This window comes from Miniopterus natalensis, chromosome 7, assembly GCF_054644295.1.
Source record: "Miniopterus natalensis isolate mMinNat1 chromosome 7, mMinNat1.hap1, whole genome shotgun sequence".
Taxonomy (NCBI): Eukaryota; Metazoa; Chordata; class Mammalia; order Chiroptera; family Miniopteridae; genus Miniopterus; species Miniopterus natalensis.
Genome location: NC_142087.1, coordinates 481,191 through 499,374, shown reverse-complemented (window position 1 = coordinate 499,374; position 18,184 = coordinate 481,191). Strand labels below are relative to the sequence as shown.

At 34.7% G+C, this 18,184-nt stretch overlaps 1 protein-coding gene across 2 annotated transcripts; it reads left to right on the top strand.

Moving 5' to 3' along the window:
* The first annotated feature begins 299 nt into the window (after window positions 1–299).
* On the top strand, window positions 300–18,140 carry CEP76 (centrosomal protein 76). 2 transcript variants are annotated; one of them, XM_016197285.2, is made up of 12 exons: window positions 300–495; window positions 1,582–1,737; window positions 2,956–3,034; window positions 3,667–3,891; window positions 4,927–5,112; window positions 6,436–6,533; window positions 6,899–7,027; window positions 10,620–10,808; window positions 13,456–13,622; window positions 14,738–15,071; window positions 15,758–15,975; window positions 16,803–18,140. In XM_016197285.2, the coding sequence occupies exons 1-12, from the start codon at window positions 433–435 to the stop codon at window positions 16,939–16,941; spliced, it is 1,983 nt and encodes a 660-aa protein (XP_016052771.1). In that variant the 5' UTR covers window positions 300–432; the 3' UTR covers window positions 16,942–18,140. The 2 variants fall into 2 exon arrangements, with proteins under 2 accessions (XP_016052771.1, XP_016052772.1); XM_016197286.2 differs by having other exon boundaries at window positions 314–495; window positions 3,847–3,891.
* The last annotated feature ends 44 nt before the right edge of the window (window positions 18,141–18,184 follow it).

The following is an 18,184-nucleotide window of genomic DNA, read 5'->3' as shown; positions in this document are numbered from 1 at the left end:
CCCCGGCGCGGGGTCCTGAGGGGTCCGTCCAGCTACCTGCCGGTCCGGAGGGTCGAAAGGGAACGCGAGGGAGAGCGATATGGGGGCGGATAGCGCATCCGGAGACACCGGCCAGGCGTGAGGTGGGAACCGTGAGGGAGGGGGAGAGGCAGGTGGAGGGGCGCAGGCAGGGCGGGGGACAGCCCCGCCGCCTGGCTGCCCGCCGCCGTTTCAAAACAACAGTTGGGCGCCTCGGCAGCTGGCAGCCTCGCCTCCCGCCCGGCCCCGCGCTGACGCGCTGCTGCGTCCCCGCGTCCCCCGGGAGCTGTGCGAGGGGAGCTGTCGCGCGGGCTCCGTGCTCAGCCGCGACTTAGGCTCCGGGGTGGCTGGGGCGCGCCGCGCGGTTGGGGCGCCTGAAGCGGAGAGACTCGGCGGCGAGGCGCCGGCCCCAGCATGTCGCTGCCTCCGGAGAAAGCCTCCGAGCTGAAGCAGCTCATCCATCAGCAGCTGAGCAAGGTGAGGGGCGCCGCGGGCGCGCTTCTGCCCACCTTGTGGCCCCGAGTGTCCAGTCTGCGCCCCTTGGCCCGGCCGGCTGTGGCACCTGTGTGCCGGGGACTCGAGCAGAGGCTGTGAGAGCCGGAGCGCGGGGTGGGCGAAGCTTCGGGTTTGAAGCCAGAGGAACTTTCTAGTCTCGGTAAAAGAGAACAAGCTCAAAAGAAAGAGCCTGGAAGAGCCTCAGGTGATAGGACGGCGGTAGTCCTGTAGGACGGTTGGGAAACGTCGCGTTTATCCAGCGAGTTGGGGAAGGCAATCGGGTATAAGTTGTGTTTGGAGCAGGTTTATATTCAGGGGTCAGGAACTGGAATTACTTTAAGGATGAAACAGGTGTCGTTGATGTTAAACCGAATCATCGATTCTTAAAGCAGCCCTTAAAGGATTTGTAATGAAGGTATTTGTGCTACCTGAGAGCTAACGAAGAACATCGCGTCGGAGGTGCTGCCCTGAGCGCTGAAGTAATAAAAGCTGCCGTTTATTGCGCGGTCGTGTGCCTGGCTTTGTGCTCTTTAGCGGCTTCTGTCTGAGCCTCACAGCCTTGACCGGGCAGCCCTTTTTCCAGATTCATAAAAGGTAAATAAGCTACCTCTAGGTCACACCTAGGAAGGTGAAAGCTGAAATTCAAACTTTGCCGCCGCCTCTAGGTCTCTGTTCTTTTGATTAAACTTTATTCTCGAAAGATTGTTTTGGTTGAGTGTTATTTGTAGGGAAATAGTGACAAAAGTAGTAGATAACCAATAGAGATTATTTCTAGAATTTGCACTAAAAATTTTTATCTTAAATTTATTGTTACTTTTTCCTTCTGAAAAACTGTATTTTCATTGAATTCTGGTAACAATTTTACATTTACTATTAGCTGGAGAAGCCTTCCCAAATTGAGCCTGTCTATTCCGGCATTATTTTTTCTTTGTCAGTGTTTTAGAAAGAAATTGACTAAGGTGCAACTGTCATTAATTTTTTTGTTAGTATTTTGAAAAGAAATTAACTGAGTGGCAATATTTGAGCGCTTTGTAATGTTGTAAATTGTAATGGGAGTTTTCTACGTAGATGGACGTCCATGGCAGAATAAGAGAAATCCTTGCTGAGACGATACGGGAAGAATTAGCTCCTGATCAACAACAGTTATCAACAGAAGATTTGATCAAAGCTCTTAGACGTCGGGGAATCATTGATGATGTGATGAAAGAACTTAATTTTGCTACTGTGAGTAATCTTTTAGGGGAAAACATTAGAGAGTATAAATATATTGGAGGCCTCTCCTTCTAGTAAAACCACTTTAAAATAAGATCATTTTGTCTAGCAATATCCTTGTTTCAAGTATAAGCAAATGCGCCCGTGCCTGTGTGTCTCAGCTGGTTGAGCGACGTCCCATGCACCGAAAGGTCACCAGTTCAATTCCTGGTCGGGGCACATGCCCAGGATTCAGGTTCGATGCCTGATCCGGGTATGTGGGGAGACACCTGATCGATGTTTCTCTGTCTCCCCATTTCCCTCTCTAAAATCAATAAAAACATTTAAAAAGAAAGTATAAGCTAACGTAACAGGTAGGATTATGTATCAATGAAATTGGAGTTATATGCCATATTTCTCTCTACAATGACAGAATTTGCTCTTATTACTTCTCTAGGTCTGTAACTTTAAGTATGTATGTTTTATTCAAAGTAGTTTTTCATAACCTGGTTCTTTTTCACTGATACTGTTTTTTATATATATATATATATATTTAAAGATTAGGCTTATTTTTAAAATAAACACACTGTTTTGGGACAATATTCTCTGTGATTAAGAATTTATCAATTAAAAAAAATAGTTGTTCTGCGTAGGAACCTTCAAATCTTTTCATACAAATAGGTCAGTAGTGGGATGATAGCCTCTCTGTGCACAAATTAGTAAGTAGGCCTTTTGGAAATGAGGCAATAATGAGAAACTGTGACCTCAATACTGGGTAACATAATGTAAAAATTGGATGGACTTCATAATACACCAGGGAATAAGTATTTTAATACAGCATCCTTTTTTGGTATTTGAGGTTTGTAAATTCATTTGGTATAACAGTTGACCTAATAACAGCTTTTGCTGTGTGAATGTACTTATTAAAATCAGTTCATGGTAGAATCATAAGTCAAATGTTACATGAGGTTTCGAGAACGTTTAACTTTAAGGTAGTAGGGATTTGTTTTCAGCATTCTGTGGCCATTGCTTGAGGACAGTTTAATTTCTTAATAGTAGACTTTAGAAGTGACCAGTTGCATCACCTCTTTTGCAGGCTTTTCATTATTTTAATTATACAAGGTAAATAGGGGTCTTTTGATGGGACTTTTTCGTATTTACTTTTGGTTCAGTTCTTAGTTCCCTTATTGGTATTTTCTTAACTATAGTTTTTGTTTCTAATTTGTTTTGATTTTCTTTTTGCTTTTCTAGGACAGTGTTGATCAAGAACTCCCTCCCTCTCCAAAACAACCAGTTTGTTTTACTGATAGACAATCAACGTTGAAAAAAAGTATGTGTATTTTATTTTTTTAAACATTAATTTCATTGTGGATAGTACTGAAGATAGATGTGCTATAGTGTTTGGTATTTGATAGAAAACATTTCAATTCCCCTCCCCCCCAGAATTAAATACATTTTTGTGAGCGATCATCCAAAAAAACTTAGATTCTGTTTTCCATGAAGTATAGCAGAAGATTTAATGTATAGCACAGTGGAAGCAAAAACAGGACCACCTGTTTCTCATGTTTTAATAATATATTTTATAAAAATTGTATAGCCTTGTTTTTTTAATGGTAATTAATTATCTCACAAGTACACTGCTGAGTTGAGGTAATTGAATTGGTTTATGGAACTGAAGGAATGTTGGATAAGCAACTAACAGCAAAGGTATCCTAAACCTTAGCTCTAACTCCTTTCTAGCTGGGAGAAAGTAGCCAGAATGTAAACTCAGAAAAAGGTATCATATTATCTATCTTTTCTTCCCTGAGTGCAAATGGTCCTGGTATACAGTAAATGTGTTACTCCCTCACTCCCACCCCCCCAGGTCTTTGGTTTTATTTCTTTCAAGTTATTTTCTATTGTCTTGATCACATTTCTTAAGTTATTTGGCAGTTTCCTCATATATATTGCTACACTTTACAGCTAATATTGATCCAACACGGAGGTATCTTTACCTTCAGGTTTTGGGTGGAAAAGCTTTCTTGGAACATCTGCAAGAACCCGAGCCTTTACCAGGACAAGTTTGTTCAACTTTTACTTTATGTTTGCATTTTCGAAATCAACGTTTTCGTTCTAAACCTGTTCCATGTGCCTGTGAACCAGATTTTCATGATGGCTTTTTACTTGAAGTACACAGAGAAAGCTTAGGTAAGGAACAACAATAAATTGTCATTTAATTGAGGAAATCTTTGTGAGGTTTCATTGCAGAACAACGGTAACTTCTGCTGTACGGGGAGATTTATAATGGAAGTTCCTCCCTCCCTAGCCTTTTGTTTTATTTTTTACCCCCACTGCTCTTTTCTATATAAACTACTAGTAACCACCTTCTTGCTTTTTTTCCTGCTAATTAATTTATCCTGAAGATAATTTTATGACTGTTTTAATGGTTGTTTTAGTAATAGACATATTAGGTGCATGGTACTATGCTAGGCAAGTCCTGGGGATATAGTGGAGAATGAGACATTATCCTTTTCATTTGTGAAAGATAACTTCATTTATGATATTATCTAACTTTTAAAAATCAGAGTTTAGACATGAATCTGTAATTCATTTTTGGAACTTTAAAATTATGATACTTGATTTCTATAATTGTTTTATACTGTTTTTTCCTATAAAAGTTATTTTGTACATTTTAGTTGTCAGTGTAGAAATTTTTACAATATATTTATAAACTTAGCAAAGTTGTAGAATTATACCTTCAGAATTTTAGATTACTAATGCAGTACTAAAATTTATTATTATTTTTTTCCCTGTGAAAAATAATGGCTTAAATTGCTAGCTCCAAGGTGCTGTATCTTTCAGTTTGGGGTGGATAATATAGTGATTATTTCTGGAGTTTTAAGGATAAAGGTAGTTTTGGAATTAATGTTGACATATTTGAATTGTCTTAGTAGCATATAGTTTAGTAAGTACTTTTAATGAATAGACTTATCTCTTAGATATCAGAAAATATAGATATGCATTAAGTGACAAAATAACTTACCACAATTCTACCAGTTCTCTTAAAAGTTGTGAGAAATACGACTGTACTTTTGTTCCAAGTCTATTGCATGCTTTTTGAGGCATTACCAAATTATTCTATTTGGTTTTACATAAGTTTTTAATACTTTTCAGTAAAAGTATTTTATGTTGGCCTAACTGAATATGTAATTTGGTGTAATTTTTTTTGGTTTATGTTGGTAGGTGATGGAACTAGAATGGCTGATTCAACAACAATGTTATCAATAAGTGATCCAGTTCATATGGTGCTAATCAAAACAGATATATTTGGTGAGACCACTTTAGTTGCATCCTATTTTCTCGAATGGCGATCAGTTTTGGGCTCAGAAAATGGAGTGACCAGTCTTACTGTGGAACTTATGGGTGTAGGTATGATGATTAATATTATGTTACCTTTTTATAGTCCCAATTCATTTGTAAATACATTTTATATTTTTAAAATGCCTTTGTTAACCAAGAGGCAAACGTAAAAAGCATTTCTTTATTTTTTTAAAATTAAAAATTTTTTTTTTCTAAACAATTTCTTTAGAATTATAGTTGGACTCCAGTGTTGTAATCTTGGGAAATGTCTTGAAGAATAGTATGAGTGTAGAACTTCACAGTCATTCTGGCCTTGTCTTACAAAGAAAATTGTTTTTCTGGGAAATGAATAAAGAAATTTTGAGATTTTTCCTTTTCAAATTTATATATAAGGCTGTAAAGAAAATTAAGATTCTAAACACATACGCAGAATACCTCCATTCTGGCACTCCCCAGGATATAGTGCATACCCATTAGTACTAGTGGCTTCCTGCAGCAGCTGTTCTTGTGGAATATGGAGCAAGTTTTCTTCTACCCCTTTACATGTGGAAAAGTGGCACCCAGAGGTGCTAACTTGCTCAATGTCAGTATCAATAAATAGTACCCTTTGAGGACAGAGATGGTGCCTGTCTTATTCACCATTGTTTCCTTGGGCACTTGCATACTACTTAATATGTAATATGTTTACTAATACAATGAATAATAAAAGCTACCAGTGTTTTATGCATAACATAATGGAAGTACTTTGGTATTGAAACTTAGTCACAGAGTTAAATCTGGCCATTGGACAGTAGAGCTTAGTAATTTAGATTTTGGTAATTTAGACCCTGAGTGTGTTTTTACTTAAATAAGAAGTAGAGAAAAAAGTTTTAGGTAGGATGTTTATTTTCAACTGTGATACCCATTATTTGTTTTCTAATTCTTTAAATACAGGCATGAATTGAAAATTTGTATTCACATGTGATGTGAAAAATGGGGAGGGATAAGTGGGAATTACTATATGTGACTAAGAGTATAAGTATATTTCTGAGAATGAAGTGTTAACAATTGCTTTGACTTTGGTTTTAAATGTAAGCCTGGTTGGCATTTTATATTTAATTAATATAAAAATTAAGATTTCCAAATCCTTTAGGTCTGAAAAGTCACTTAAAATGTGATTAAGAAGCTAAGAAAATAGGTGATCTCCTTAAAATTAGATGAAGGCTTTTGTACTAAATAAAAGCTTTTTTTTATTTGGTTCACTTTTAATATGAGTATTAAAGGTGATATTGAATATTTATTCCATGTAAGTGGTAAAGCACAAAATTCTTGTTATTTTGGATAGACTTTGGTTGACTAAATATGCATGGCGTTGAAACCTCTGAAGTTCTAAATATTTACTTATACTTATAGGCACAGAATCAAAAGTTTCTGTGGGAATTTTAAATATAAAACTTGAGATGTACCCACCACTCAATCAAACATTATCTCAAGAAGTAGTGAACACACAGGTAAATAATTCTGAATTTTTTGTCGTTGTATAATTGTTTTCATAGTAGTATGTTTACCTGTTGATTCTAGAAAGCACTCTTTTTAGAAAATTACAATTTGTTAGTTTTAAACAAGAGAATGACAGTATGATTTAATACTTAAAAATGTCTTGGGGGAAAAAGATTACTCTGATGTTGTGGAGACTGGGTTGTATTAGAGGAAGTGTAGAAATAGGGAAATCGGGAGGCTCTTACAGGTGAGATGATGGTGGCTTAGATTAATTAGGGTAGTGGTAGAGATGGAGAGAAGTGCACAGATTTGTTACATAATTTATAGTAATTAAGGAGAATGAATAGAAATTGAAAAAATTTTTTTTAATTTCAAGCTTGCTTTGGAACGTCAGAAAACTGCAGAGAAAGAGCGATTATTTCTTGTATATGCTAAGCAGTGGTGGAGAGAATATTTGCAAATTCGACCCTCACACAACTCACGGCTGGTTAAGATTTTTGCTCAGGTTTGTAAATTGTATTATAAAAGCTTCACACCTGTATTTGATATTTACTGTTTTTTTTAATGTACATTTTATTTAACTTGAATTTGTAAAATGTAATTATTCCAGAAAAATGAAAATTTATTTGTAAAATACAATGCTACTTTTGTAATACTGTCTTTCACTGAGTGAGTGATATCATACAATCTTTGCTTTATTTTGCTTTTCATTTTTAATTGTTTTTTAAACCCTTTTTGAATGTATTTTATTTAAAGTAGTTGAAAACCCTTTTGTTTAGCTTTGAGTGTGTCCTTGATTGATACTTAGTAATAAAAATTAACTACTAGGACATTTTGCAATTTATATGTAAATTCAACTTTTGTGTGCAGAAGTGGGGTTCCACATATATATTTTTCCTGGTTAGGGTTTTTTATTTTTTTAAATACAAACTATATTATGTGTAATAATTCTATATAACCAAGATCCCTAAGCCAATGACCAATAATATTTAACTGCAGCATTTCAACTATATATCTTTGCCTCTATTTTTCTTGTATCCTGAGCCCATTTTCTTTCATTAACAAACCAACAGAAAATATGTGATTAGATCCATAGCTTTTTGTAACTCATGAACTATTCAAATACTTCATATATATTTAGCCTTATATAGATGTATTTATGTGAATATAATGTAGTATTATTTTGGATTATATGTCTCAGATCCTGTGCATTCGTCTAGCTTTACCCCTACATTTCCTAGATTTTTGGGACAGGCTAAAAGTGTTTCAATTCCTAGATGAGGAACTTGGGAATGGGAAACCCTAGTTGACTAGTGGTGGAAATGAAGGAAATGGCTTCTGACTTTATAGTAGCATTATCTATACATTGAATGACTGGGCAGGCAAGGAAGCAGTGATGTCAGATCAAGGACAAAGAGAAACCAATCAAAATACAACTGGTTTTCTGCTGTCTATTTAGTCTGAGGTGAGGTTATTCATTGCCATGTGGAATCAGACCGGAGGGACTGGGGTGGTTGGTGGGGTAAAGGGAGGAAGTAGATCAGAGAAATGGCAAGTGGAAGAGGAGGAGGAAAAGGGTGAGACATACAGGTAAGGGAATCAAGGAGCTGAGGCTATCTTTTAGGAAATATTACTTAAGTTCCTGTCTCAGAATTCATTGTAAGAAGATTTGAACCACATAAGGTCATTGAGTCTCATGGTAACTGGATGAGATTGTCGAGTAGCCAGGCATTGCTACTGTTTGCAAACAGCTTGAAGGATTGAGAAGTGGAGTCCTTATTCTAAGCTCAGACAGCACCTCAGTCATGGTAGACTATTAAATTGCAGTTTCAGTCCAGCTTGTGTTGGCTCAGTGGTTGAGTGTTGACCCATGGACCAGGCAGTCACTGTTTGATTCCCAGTCAGGGCACATGCCCAGGTTGCGGGCTCGATCCCCAGCAGAGGAGGGGGCATGCAGGAGGCCGCTGATCAATGACTCTCTCATCATTGATGTTTCTCTCTCTCTCTCTCCCTTCCTCTCTCTAAAATCAATAAAAACATTAAAAAAAAAAGTAATCAGTACTTTAAAACACTCTATGCCTAAATTTCATTTCTTCTCCTTTCTCTGTTCCTTAGTTTCCTTACCTGTCCTTGGCTCTTTATTCTATTGGAGCTCTTCTAGTTGAACCTTTCATTTTACCTCTATTTCTGACCCCTAAGATAGCATAGGGAGATGGAGACTAAGAGACCACTGTGAAGGTGTTGGAGTGAGTGGGGTAAGAGAGGATGGGGAAAAAAATCAGTGCCTTTTAGAGTTGAGAACCGTAGTCATGAGTGAAAATCATGATGGTCATTTTGCTCTGCATAATATAAAAATTCACAGTCTTAGTATAATCAAATAATAAGTGAGTTGTTTTTCTTGCTAAGGTGTGGGATTATATTGGAAAAGCAATGTTGTTGTGGTTTAGAAAGACATCAATGGTTCTGATCATTCAAACAGATGGTGTTTCTGTTGGTCGAGTTAGGTAATATTTCTGAAGAGCCTTGCCATAATAAAGAGTTTTAAGTCATCTCTGACTTTGAATAAAAAGTGGCCTTTTGAGTTTGTCATCTCAGTAATCATAAAGTTAAGGGAAATAAGGACTTTGGTAATATTAACTCTAAAAACACAGTGGTGGATAGTTATCAGAGATTCTTGTTGCATAGTATTCAGTTCAAATGCCAGGATACATTCTGGGTTTAAAACGTAAGACGTCCTATCCGGTGTGGCTCGGTTGAGCATTGTCCTTTGCACCAAAAGGTTGCCGGTTTGATTTCCACTCAGGGCACATACCCAGGTTGCGAGTTCAGTCCCCATCCCTGGTCGGGGTGGTTATGGGAGGCAACCGTTACTCAAGGTTCTTTTTCACATTGATGTTTCTCTCTCTCCCTCTCTCTCTAAAATCAATAAAAAACCCCCATCATATTAAAATGTAAGATGCTTTCCTAAAATGATTTTCAAAACTCTGTTTTCAGTTGACTTGGTTATAACAAATCATTGTTTCCTGGGGATCTCCAAGTATAGTGGAAACAAGTTAAAAATGAACTCTGGTCATTGTTTTATCAGCTAATCAGAAAACTTATTCATTCTGTCTGGATATATATTATTAAATTATGTATGATAATATGAAAGGATACTTTGGCTTATATCCCCTCTCCATTCCCCACCCACCTGCTTATCCTTTTCTTAGAGGAGGTTTTTATTGTGTTTTTTTAACTTTATTGAGGAATAAATGACAAACATATGATATATGTAAGTGTACAGTGTGATGATTTGTTACACATATACATTGTGGAATGATTATCAAGATCAAGATAATGAACACATCTATCACTTCACATAGTTAATTCTTTTTTTGTTTGTGGTGAGAATGTATAACTGAAAATTTGTACCTTTTGACCTGCATTACTCATACCCCCACCCCTAGCTCCTGGCAACTACTGTTCTATACTCTGTTTCTATGATTTCACAAGTAAGTGATTCCATACAGCATTTGTGTTTTTCTGTCTGGCTTATTTCACTCATAATGCTCTCAGGCTCATCCATACTGCAAATTGCAGGACCGCCTCCTTTTTTAATGGCTGAATGATATTCCATGGTATATGTACACCACATTTTGTTTATCCATTCATTCATTAAAGGACATTTTGGTTGTTTGCATATCTTGGCTATTGTGAATAATGCTGCAGTGAACACGGGTGTGCAAAGATCTCTTTGAGATACTGATTTCAATTACTTTGGATATATATCCAGGAGTGGGATTGCTGGATCATAGGATAGTTCATTTTCTTACTGTCAGAGGCTTTGGAGTTAGCTCAGTGTTTGGATCCTGGCCCTGTTGCATAATGGCTGTAGCTTCAGTTTCTTCATCTATGAAATGAAAGTAATAGAGATGTTATGAGGATTAAAAGAGAAATTGTATGCATAGCACTCAGCAATCCTAGTGCTGGGTACAAGGTAAGCACTTAGTGATATCCAGAATTATTTTATTTTACGTTAATGTACTCTGAGAAGAAGTGTTAAAATTGGAAATGGTTAAGCTATCGTTACAGATAATGTTTTCCCCCTCTTCCTCCAGGATGAAAATGGGATAAATAGACCAGTGTGTTCCTATGTTAAACCACTTCGAGCTGGGCGGCTTCTGGATACACCAAGGCAAGCAGCAAGATTTGTTAATGTCCTTGGTTATGAAAGAGCCCCTGTTATTGGAGGAGGAGGTAAACAGGAACAGTGGTGCACTCTGCTGGCCTTTCTCTGTAGAAACAAGGTATCCTACACACATAATAGAATTAAAAAGCAGCACATCATAATTGTGAATGTGTGGTGCATTTGTAAAAGAATTAACTTGGAAAAAATATACATATTATCAACTTGAACAAGTCATAATCTTTTCACCATTTTTCTTAACATTTAAATGTCAATACATAAAGAAAAAATTAGCATCTTTATTTTCTCATGTAGTTTATTGTTTAATGTAATGTGATTTCTATGAGGTAGGGATCTATAAGTACTATTATGTTAGAAACCAAGCTACAGAGGTAAATGAAACAGTGAATTAGAGGGAGCACCAGGACCCCTATGGTGGTGGTCTAGTACTATTCATGTATTAAAATTTGTTTCGATGATGTATTTTTTAAAAGAGAAAATGGAAGTACAAAATGAATATGGAAAAAATTCTTGCATTCATTGGTATTTTGATTAGTATCAAATATAAGTATATATTTAAGAATTTGTGTAAATTTATTGATGTTAAACTGAAATGAATTGATTTCAGTAAACTAATTTTATAGATTATGGGATATTTCCTAATTTCATGTGTTCCAAAAATGTCGATAATATAAAAACAAGTCAGACTGTCTTTAGCATTCCAATTCTGTTGAAACAGAACAGGAAAAAAGAAATTTATTGTATTGTTGTTTTGAAACAATTTTTTTTAGTTTGAAGCTGTGTAAATATTGTAGGTATTCACAAGGCAAGCTTATGCAATGGAAGAAACTATATTAAAGACTGATTTGTCAGAACGATTTTGTCTTAATGACAGTTGAAAATGGTTAAACATTACTTCAAAATTGTTTTAGTTTATTCTCAAGCTGTAGTTCCCCAAAGTTGTGTGTATGGATTTAAACATTTTTATTTCAAACATTGGAGTGATACATATTTAAAATTATGTAAATAATATTTTTGTAAAGCAAATAATCACCCATTTGATTCACTATTTTATTTTGTTTGTTTGTTTAAAGAAAAAGTACATCTTAAATTAGAAATTTGAAAATTTTTAAAAATATTTTTCTGGCACAAACAATAGGATTACAACAGTGAAAGTGAAATTTCACCCATAATCCTAATACCAGTTTATTATGTCTTTTTATATTTTTATGTTTTCCTCCTCTTATGTATCATTTTTTCCATAATTATAATTAAGATAAATAAAATTTTGTGTCCTGCTTCATAACTTAGCATTAGGCTAACTTTTACCTCTGTGTTGCTAGTCTTTATGATCTCTGTCTTTTAATGGCTGTATAAAGTTTTCTTGAGTTGATATATAAAATCTACTCAACTATTTCCCCATTGTAGGCACTGCTTCTTTTGACTGCCTTAGATTTACTTGATATCATTGAGAATGATATTTTGCGTTGAACATCTTTGGTTGTATTGTTGGGGTTTTTGAAAAAAAATTTAGTATAAAATCTCAACATACAAATTACTGGGTCTAAAAGGTTGGATATTATATTTTTCTAAAGTCAACTTAATGATTATAAAATGCTATTTGTTTTATTACAGTTAATTAAAAAGCAACAGTGGAGAACCACTAGTGCAGAATTTTGGGGGTGAAGATATATCATCCATTGTAAAACTGAACTCAAAAGTTACTTTTACTTTTGCATATTATCTGTATTCCTGTGCTTAAATACATATCTTCATGTAATTGTAGCCTTACTGTTTAATATTTTAATAATTTTTTTTCACAGAACATATCAGATATTTTTTATTATTTTTAAAGTTTTTATAAGTTTTTAAAATTGTGAAAGTAATGTAATATCAAAGGGAATTTAGAAAATAGAGGGGAGCCCTGGCTGTGTAGCTAAGTTGGTTAGAGCGTCATCCTGATATGCCAAGGTTGTGGTTTGATTCCCGGTCCGGGCACATGCAAGAATCAACCAATGAATGCATATAGATAAATGGAAGAACAAATAGATGTTTCCCTTCCCCCTTGCATTGTCTCTCAAAAGTCAATGGAAAAAATATCCTCGGGTAAGGATTAACAATAATCAATTAAAAAAAAAATTGTGTGTGAGTGAATAAGTACATTGGACATTGTATTAGCCATATACTAAAAGTTGTATTTTAATTAGATTTCAAAATAAACGTATTTTTTAAAAAAGAAAATACCAGGGAAAATTATATACAACCACCCTAATTATAGCTGTTGTTGGCATTTTGTTTTATTCCACCCTGATTCCTATGTATTTATTCCTTAAAATGATCATACATATATATAGATAGTGTAACTCATTGTTTTCAGTTTGTGTGTTTTTCCACTTATATGCATTTTCTGCCCTATGATTTGTTAGCTTCTCTGTTCATGTTCGTTAGCTACTCATTTAAAAAATTTTATTGCTTTTCTTTCTATGTTGTATGAATTCTTTATAAACTTTTGAATCTGACTGTCCCCTCTTAAAGTATACAAGTTATAAACTGTTAGATTTGTGAGCTCTGACTTTGTAAAATAATTTAGGCTCTCTTCTAAATTTTTTATATCTTCCCACCCCTATTGTTTCAGCTTAACACTGGACTTATGATTAAAAGGGAAAACTTTAATAATATGTTTTATTGTCATTTTGTATTTCTATATTTAATGAGGAGACAATATGAAGGAACAGATACTTAATTTTTTAATTAATTGTATTTTCTAGGGTGACTGTGAAGATCATGCTAACCTCCTGTGCAGCCTTCTTCTTGGATATGGATTAGAAGCCTTTGTCTGTGTTGGGACTAAAGCAAAAGGAGTACCTCATGCTTGGGTTATGACTTGTGGAACTGATGGAACCATCACTTTTTGGGAGAGTTTAACAGGACACAGGTTAGCCAACTAAGTTTACAAAGATATTAAAATGAAGATGCAGATGTTTTATATTATCGGTTCTTTATTTATATTGCTCGTACTCAAAGGTACATGTTGACAGTTTTAGTTATTACAGCCTTTTCAGGGCTTATGTAAAAAAGTACTTCAATTAAAATAGCTGTGTAATTAAACTCTAAGAAAATTTGTACACATAAAATTTACCAACATAATATTGGTAAAAATATAAATTATATTTACTTTCAATTTTATATAATTGGCATATGCTTTTCTGATGATCATCTCTAAGCCTGAAAATAGACTCAAGTTGAAGTCATGATTTCTTTTGAAAATTTGATGTGGTCACCAACTCAATGCTGATAAATTCACTGGACATTTTTCAGTCATTTTTTTTTTTTTCTTCTAATTTTTTGATTTATTGATTTTAGAGAGAGAGGAAGGGGGAAAGAGAGAAACAATGATTTGTTCTTCCACTTATTTATGCATTCCTTGGTTGATTCTTGTATGTGTCCTGATGGGGGATCAAACCCCAAACCTTGGCATATTGGGATGATGCCCTAACCAACTGAACTGCCCAGCCAGGGTTTTTAGTCTTTTGGTCTGTCATCAGATTTTCAGAGTTAAATGCTTCTTCCTTCCCGGAACATTCTCTTTCCTCTCGCATAGCACTATCTTGCAGTTTTCATTATTTTTCTCTGGCTTTTCTCAGTTTTTCTTTATTATGTCTTTAAATATTGGAGATCCTAAAGGCATAGTCCTGGGCCCTCTTCTCATTTTTGGGGGGTTCTTTTTTTCCCAAGTTGATTATCATTTTGGTTAATCGTACCTCATACATATAGCTAAATTACTTTAATCATGTTATCTTAGATATAGATGTTTTTTACTTTAACAATATGCATAGAATATGTTCTCATGTTAAAGGAGTAAAGTTGGTTTCTATAGCATAAGATATGCTATATAATTAATATAACCAAATTATAGAAATATAAGAAGGAAAATCAAGTATTAAAACTCTAGTCCTGGGAAATAGTTAGGGCTTTAAGTGTCCTCAGTAAGATGCTGCCTTCCTAATGTTTAAGTTCTTATTATATAAAGTTACGATTTACCTTTTTTAGGTACATCCACAAATCTACCAATCCTGATGAACCTCCAGTTGCTGAACAGCCCAAACCATTGTACCCATATCGAACAATTGGTTGTGTTTTCAATCATCAGATGTTTCTGGGAAATTGTCAGCCTTCTGACTCAGTAGAAACCTGTGTATTTGATTTGAATGATGAATCTAAATGGAAACCCATGAGTGAAGAAGCAGTTAAATCTGTGTGCGCTCCAGGAGCTACAACATCCCTTCCTCCCTTTCCACCTCTTTGTGCATCCACAATTGATGCTTCAGTAACAAGTAATGAAATAGAAATGCAGCTAAGGTTACTAGTATCAGAACACAGGAAGGTAATTAACACTGAAATTTGTAGTTTCGTGCTTTTTTTTTCATTTGTGTATAAACAGTTTTTGGGGTGTGTATATGATAGTGCCAGTCACTATTCTAGCCCTGAACAAAGCAAATAAAGTCCCTACCTTTATGAAGCTTATAGTTTTAAAGGTCGTGAGAGTTAAGTTCTGAGACTCAGAAATTTCTAAATTCACCAGTACTTCTAGAATTTATTACTTCCTTCTAGAAATAAGAGTAAATGCTCAGTAAATATTTTGAGTTTACTTATGTATGCAGTTAGTTTGCTGATTTTTCTCCCCTCCTATAGTTGAATTTATGGTAGGAGCAATCAAATTAAGCAGATTCAATCTTATTAAACTATAAAGTTAAATAAAATGTGACTTGAAAATTTACTGACACTGTCTTCTATAGTAGGACTATTCCATATGATCTTTTCTAGTGGATATTAATGAAGTATAGAATTTGGAATCTGTACTAACATCATTATATTGAATGTTGTTTTTTTTTTAAGCAATTAAAATCTGATACCTATAGTTTATGTTTATGTATTTTTATAATAATTAATAGGAAGTTTAAAAAATTGACAGGCCTTAAAAATCTTGGCCTATATTAAAATAAGCAACTTTCTATTGTAATTGTTTTTTAAAATATTAATGTGTTTTACTTTTTCTCTTGATTGCTATAGGATCTTGGCCTCACTACTGTTTGGGAAGACCAGCTTTCCTACCTCTTATCACCAGCTTTGGCTTCTTATGAATTTGAGCGTACAACAAGTATATCTGCAGGCAATGAAGAATTTCAAGATGCCATAAGGAGGGCTGTACCTGATGGTCACACATTTAAAGGGTTCCCAATACATTTTGTGTATAGAAATGCAAGGCGTGCATTTGCCACATGTCTTCGGTAAGGTGGAATTTATGAATTCATAAATGTTTTTGGGTAGGACTCTTAGAAATCAGTTAGTTTGGTAGTTATTTAGAAAATGACTTTAGAATCACATGGAGAACTTTTATAATTAAGACTTATACCGTCCTCTTCACAGATTGTGATTCATTAAGTCTGAAAGGTAGCTTTTGATAGTTTGGGATAATTTTACCAATGATTTTGGTGAGGATCTCTGATCTTGACTAGTGTAATTTTTTAAATGTATTGATTATGAGAAAATAGTCTATAATTTGATTAGCTCAATTTTAAATTACAGAGCCATTGGTAGCAAAGGCAGGATTTTTTTTTTACATATCTTTATTGATTTCAGAGAGAGGAAAGGAGAGGGGGAGAGAGAGAGAGAAACACCAATGATGAGAGAGTCATTGATTGGCTGCCTAGCCCGCAACCCGGGCATGTGCCCTGACCAGGAATCGAACCCTGATCTCTTGGATCCTAGGTTGATGCTCAAGCACTGAGCCATGCTCTGCTGGACAAGGATTTTAAAATATTATTTAAAATAATGCCCGGCCGGGTGTGGCTCAGCGGTTGAGCATCGACCTAGGATCCAGGCGATTGGAGTTCGGTTCCCAGTCAGGGCACATGCCCAGTTGTGGGCTTGATCAATGACTCTCTCATCATTGATGTTTCTATCTCTCTCTCTCCCCTCCTTTCCTCTCTCTGAAATCAATAAAGATATATTTAAAAAAATGAAATAAATAAAATAAAATACTGACTTACTTGGAAATAAGAAAATAAAGTCTTATGTTTACTTCTTAAATAAGTAAATTTTCTTCCTTCTGTAGGTCTCCTTTCTGTGAAGAAATAATCTGTTGCCGTGGAGACCAGGTGCGACTGGCAGTTCGTGTCCGAGTGTTTACTTACCCTGAATCTGCATGTGCTGTTTGGATCATGTTTGCTTGTAAATATCGCTCGGTATTATAGGACTAACATTTCTATAAGAATATACCTGTATTTTATTGGAATTTTACACATTGTATTATTACTACCTGTTTAGAAGTTACTTTAAAAATCACAATCTGGTTTGGATGTCATATTTCAGTTATGTGTATACCTGTAGTGTTTGAAAAAAATTATGATGTGTGTATTTAAAAATTAAGGATGAAAACTTGTATAAATTTGAGTGGAATTTAGTATAAATTAAGTGCATATTCTATTTTAATAAATACTGTTTTGTTTATAGGTATTCAGTAGTTTAAATATGAATATAAAATTTACTCAGTTTTGTTTACATTAATAAGTAATCAGAAAGATATTTGAGGGTTTTAGCCATAGTAAAATTGATATGATCATTATTATTATTTGATTAATGGGATTATTTTATGTACATTAGGAGAAATTAACCTCACAACAGATTTATTTATTACATAGGTTAAAAGACATTTTGATGAATTATCACTTTTATGGTTTACCCATGGCCATAGGGATATTTGTGACTTTCCAGAGATTTATGGGAAGACTTGATGCAAGAGTAGGAAAAAACTAGTGCCGGAAAAGCACAAATATTAATAACAAAACAAACCTCACATGAAAGTACATGAATAATTTGTAAGTATTTGTTAGTTTTATTCATTATAAAAATGAATTAGGTATTTTAGAAAAAATTCATTATACCCTTTTGTTGTGATACCGACAAATTGTTTTCTGTAATTAATATTGGCATTCTGTTGCTGATTTTCTGCCGTCAAAGGATTCATTACTGGTCTTTTCATGGATTCTATCTTCTGAAAACACATTTTCTTTATTTTTTTATTTCATTATGATGAAAACATCAGTGTACATGTGACTAATTTAAATCAGAGAACCATTGTGTGAGGTTACTTAAAAACAAGCATATATGAGTGACTCCATGTTGATGTTTGTTTTAAAACTGAGCAAGTTTTAAAAGCGAGCATTAAAAAAAGACTATAGCAGTTTGACTGTTTTGTAAGAAGCTGCATAATGTAAGTGATAGGTTTGGCTGTCACTCAGCATCTCTGTGTATAGGTTCTACCATTGTCCTTAAGAAAGTAATTGTGTACCGGTTGGCTCTGCAAGTTATTCTTTTCATTACTTTAATTTACCATTGTGAATACAATGATTTAATGTTTTTAAAAAAATTAAAATCTAAACATATCTTAAAATTTATGTTTTGTTTTATTTTGCATATGATAAATATTTATGGTAT

Excerpts from the sequence above, each read along its gene's own strand:
- CEP76 (XM_016197285.2), top strand. The coding sequence starts at position 433 with ATGTCGCTGCCTCCGGAGAAAGCCTCCGAGCTGAAGCAGCTCATCCAT. Across the intron at positions 496-1,581 it reads TCCATCAGCAGCTGAGCAAG|ATGGACGTCCATGGCAGAAT; the intron begins GTGAGGGGCGCC and ends TTTTCTACGTAG. Across the intron at positions 15,976-16,802 it reads GCATTTGCCACATGTCTTCG|GTCTCCTTTCTGTGAAGAAA; the intron begins GTAAGGTGGAAT and ends TTCCTTCTGTAG.